The following is a 3,558-nucleotide window of genomic DNA, read 5'->3' as shown; positions in this document are numbered from 1 at the left end:
GCTGTGCTCTGGTTTGACCATCGGCTCATAGGTTTCAATGCCTGCCTGGTCCAGATGTTCTTCCTCCACTCCTTCTCTGTGGTGGAGTCGTTGGTGCTCCTGGCCATGTCATTTGACCACTTTATGGCCATCTCCAACCCTCTTCACTATGCGGCTATCCTCACCAATAATGTCATCATTAGGATTGGACTGGCCATTGTGGCCCGTGCTACCCTTTCTCTCTTCCCAGTGCTCTTCCTGCTTAAACGTCTGAACTTCTGCCCTGACAAGAACCTCCTGTCCCACTCCTTCTGTTTCCATGCAGATGCCATGAAACGGGCCTGTGCTGACATTACTGTCAACATCCTTTATGGGCTCTATGTAGTTTTATCCACAGTGGGTGTAGACTCCTTGCTTATTGTCCTGTCCTATACCCTTATTCTTCATACAGTGATGGGTCTGGCCTCTCGCAGGGACTGTGTCCGGGCCATCAACACATGTGTGTCTCATATATTAGCTGTTCTGATATTCTATATCCCAGTTATAGGAGTGTCAATGATCCACCGTTTGGGGAGGCACCTGCCCCATATTGTACATGCTCTCATTGCCTATGTGTACCTGGTGGTGCCCCCTGTGCTCAACCCCATCATCTACAGTGTGAAATCCAAGCCCATCAGGGAAGCCATGCTCAGAATGCTGAGAGAGAAGAGGTAAGGCTGATGAAACCAAGAAACAACCATAGAATCTGAGGAAAAATATGGCTAGTCTTATGTCCAGAAAGCCCTTACTCAGATCCCTGACCCAGACACATTATCAAGAGTATGACAAATGGATACCCTTAGACTGATGGGTGGCAAACAGTCTTGATTCTTTCCTGCACTCATGAACTTCAGCTTTTTAATTTAGTATTTACTTGTGCAAGAGACTCTGTGCTCATTACTAGGGATAGTAAAATGAATTATACATGGTCTTATCCCTGTAATGCAGAACAGAAGCTTCTAAATACACAATTATAATTAAGTATAACGAGGCTATGACAGGTACACACAAAGTGCTACAGGAACCTGGAAAAGGGTTTCCTGTCTCGTCAAGAAGAAATGAGAAAGGAGTCAGGGAAGAAGGAGGATGAAAGGTGAGTAGGAGTTTGTCATGCAGAAAAGGTGGGCAAGCGGAAGGCATACCTAATAAAGGGAGAAGAGTGTAAAAAACAAAAACACTGACATGTGGAGCGCCTGGGTGGCTCAGTCGGTTAAGTATCCCACTATTGATTTGGGCTCAGGTCATGATCTCAGGGTTGTGAGATAGAGCCCACGTAGGCAGGCTCCGTGCCAGCAGGGAGTCTGCTTGGGATTCTCTCTTTCCCTCTCCCTCTGCCCCTCCACCCCCCACTAAAATAAATAAATAAATCTTTAAAACAAAAACAAAACACCGAGGTGTGGAATTATCTGGTGTGTTTATGGAAAGGTGAGTAGTCAGTCAGCTGTGGCTCCACATAATCTGTGTGTGTTGGAGGGAGATGGACAGGAGATGAGCTAGAAATGATGAGTGCTCCTTGGGGCCTTTCAGACCTCATGGAAACATCTGCCCTCATTCAATATTTAAGAGTCAGCCACGGAAAGCCTATTGCTTTGTAAAAAGGTTTCACAGGTTTAACTGTGTGTTACAAATTAGAAAGGTGAGAGTGGAGAAAAAGAATGCAAGGAAAGCATTTAAGAGATTGTTGTAACAGTCTAGGAAAAAGAGAATGGAAGCTAAAGTTAAGTCGATAATGGAAAAATTAGATGTATTTTTAAAAATCTTATCTCTATATTTCTCTTCTTTGTCCTCTGAAAGTGCTGGAAGCTATGAGCAAAGTAGGGTCCACATATTGGTTTTTAAATACCATTGCCCACTACAAATAACCTAGGATCCTTGGACCAATGACTAGAAGCAAAAAAAATACTGGATATAGCTTATGCCCTGAAGCAATAAAGCAATAAAGAACAAAAGGTCACTAAAAAAAAAAAAAAATACACAGAAACTCATTTGAAGAGGCTACCGGGGCTATAGATGGGTCAGATAGAACATTAAAAATCATTTCGACAGCAAACAGTTATAAAAAATTGAATTTTTAAAGAAAGTGTGAGTCCATAGTAATATTTAAAACTAAGAGGGAGAAAAGAATGAAAAAAGAACTCTTCTTTAGAAAATATTGATAGATTTAGAAAACTACCTTTTTGCAGTTTTTAAATGTAATTTAAAAATAATCAACAAAGGCTTAAAAGATATTGGTTCTGTCTTCTGTGTCTTATTCCCTAATCTTCTCTCTTCCACTCTCTTTGAAACTTGCACACACCTTTCTCAGAGAACTTACCACTTACTATTGAAATCATCTTTTGTACTGATCTATTCTAGTTCCTGGAAGGCAATTACTGATTCACTCATTCACACTGAATGCCTTCATTACCCATAAAAGGGACTGGCCTAGACATTGCTTCAGGAACATTATTCGAAAAAAACCTATGTAGGGAGGGGGGAAAGATGGTAGAGGAGTAGGGGACCCTATTTCAGCTGGTCCCCGGAATTGAGCTGGATATCTACCAGACCACTCTGAGCACCCACGAAACCAGCCTGAGATGTAAGAAGATCTGGATCTCTACAAACAGAATATCGCAGGCGGTTGGTTTTGAGGTACGAAACGGAGAGCCGTGATCCTGCGGGCAGATACCGGAGGATAAACGGCAGCGGGAGGGTGCCTGGACGTGGGGATCCTACACCGCCGGTGAGTGACAGCCTCATGTGCTGCGGACGGCACAGACTCGCAGACCGGCACAGACTCGCAGACCGGTAGCCTCAGGAAGGGACTTTAGGGCAGCCCTCCCGGACAGAAACCGGAGCGACGGTCGCGCGCACGCGAACTGCAGCCTCCAAGATGGAAACCCGGTGTGCCGGGGTCGCGCCAGTGAACTGCAACCCCCGGGTGGAAACCCCGAGTGGCAGAGTCGCCCGCACGTGAACTGCAGCCCCCTGCACGGAAACCAAAGCGGCGGAGTCGCGTGCGCGCGCGAACAGGGAGCGGCTGGCGGTTTTAGAAGCACAAAGGGCAGAGATGTGCCCTGACCTGGAGGCAGGACTGAGAGCGCTGTGGAGGGGCACACAAGCCAGGATGCTGCAGTTTATAGCAGCACGGACAGAAACGGAGATGGTGTGGCCTGGAGAGCTCACTGAAGAACAGGCTGCGGTCTTTCTGCTCTGAGGCAGAGGGTTGGAAACGGTCTCTTCTGCTCTGACTCGCAGAAGAGACGTGGAAAGCCACCAGGGAAAGGCGCCAGAGAACAAAAGCCCCAAAGACTGATTCCCACTGAGCCCATCCCCCACCACAGGGGCGCAGGGCAACTCCACCCAAACAGGGTTGCCTGAGTAACAGCGCGGCAGGCCCCTCCCGCAGAAGACAGGCTGGGAAAACAAGAGGCCAGCAACCCTAAGGTCCCAAGAAAACAGGTGCATCTTGCTTGGGTTCTGGTCAATAATTTGGACTCTATACATTCCCTCAAACACCCATCAACAGAATGACTAGGAGGAGGAGCCCCCAAAACAGAA

At 46.8% G+C, this 3,558-nt stretch overlaps 1 protein-coding gene across 1 annotated transcript; it reads left to right on the top strand.

Moving 5' to 3' along the window:
• Nucleotides 1–3: 3 nt before the first annotated feature.
• Nucleotides 4–689, top strand: LOC102743478 (olfactory receptor 51G1-like; the record flags this gene model as incomplete). Its single annotated transcript, XM_006732254.2, has 1 exon — nucleotides 4–689. A coding segment is annotated over one exon (686 nt), but the record flags the coding sequence as incomplete, so codon positions are not given.
• Between the last annotated feature and the right edge of the window lie 2,869 nt (nucleotides 690–3,558).

This window comes from Leptonychotes weddellii, unplaced genomic scaffold (assembly GCF_054177405.1).
Source record: "Leptonychotes weddellii isolate Sample4059 unplaced genomic scaffold, ASM5417740v2 HiC_scaffold_19458, whole genome shotgun sequence".
NCBI classification, from domain to species: Eukaryota; Metazoa; Chordata; class Mammalia; order Carnivora; family Phocidae; genus Leptonychotes; species Leptonychotes weddellii.
The sequence above is the reverse complement of the archived record's forward strand: the minus strand, read 5'-3'. Positions and strand labels throughout refer to the sequence as shown.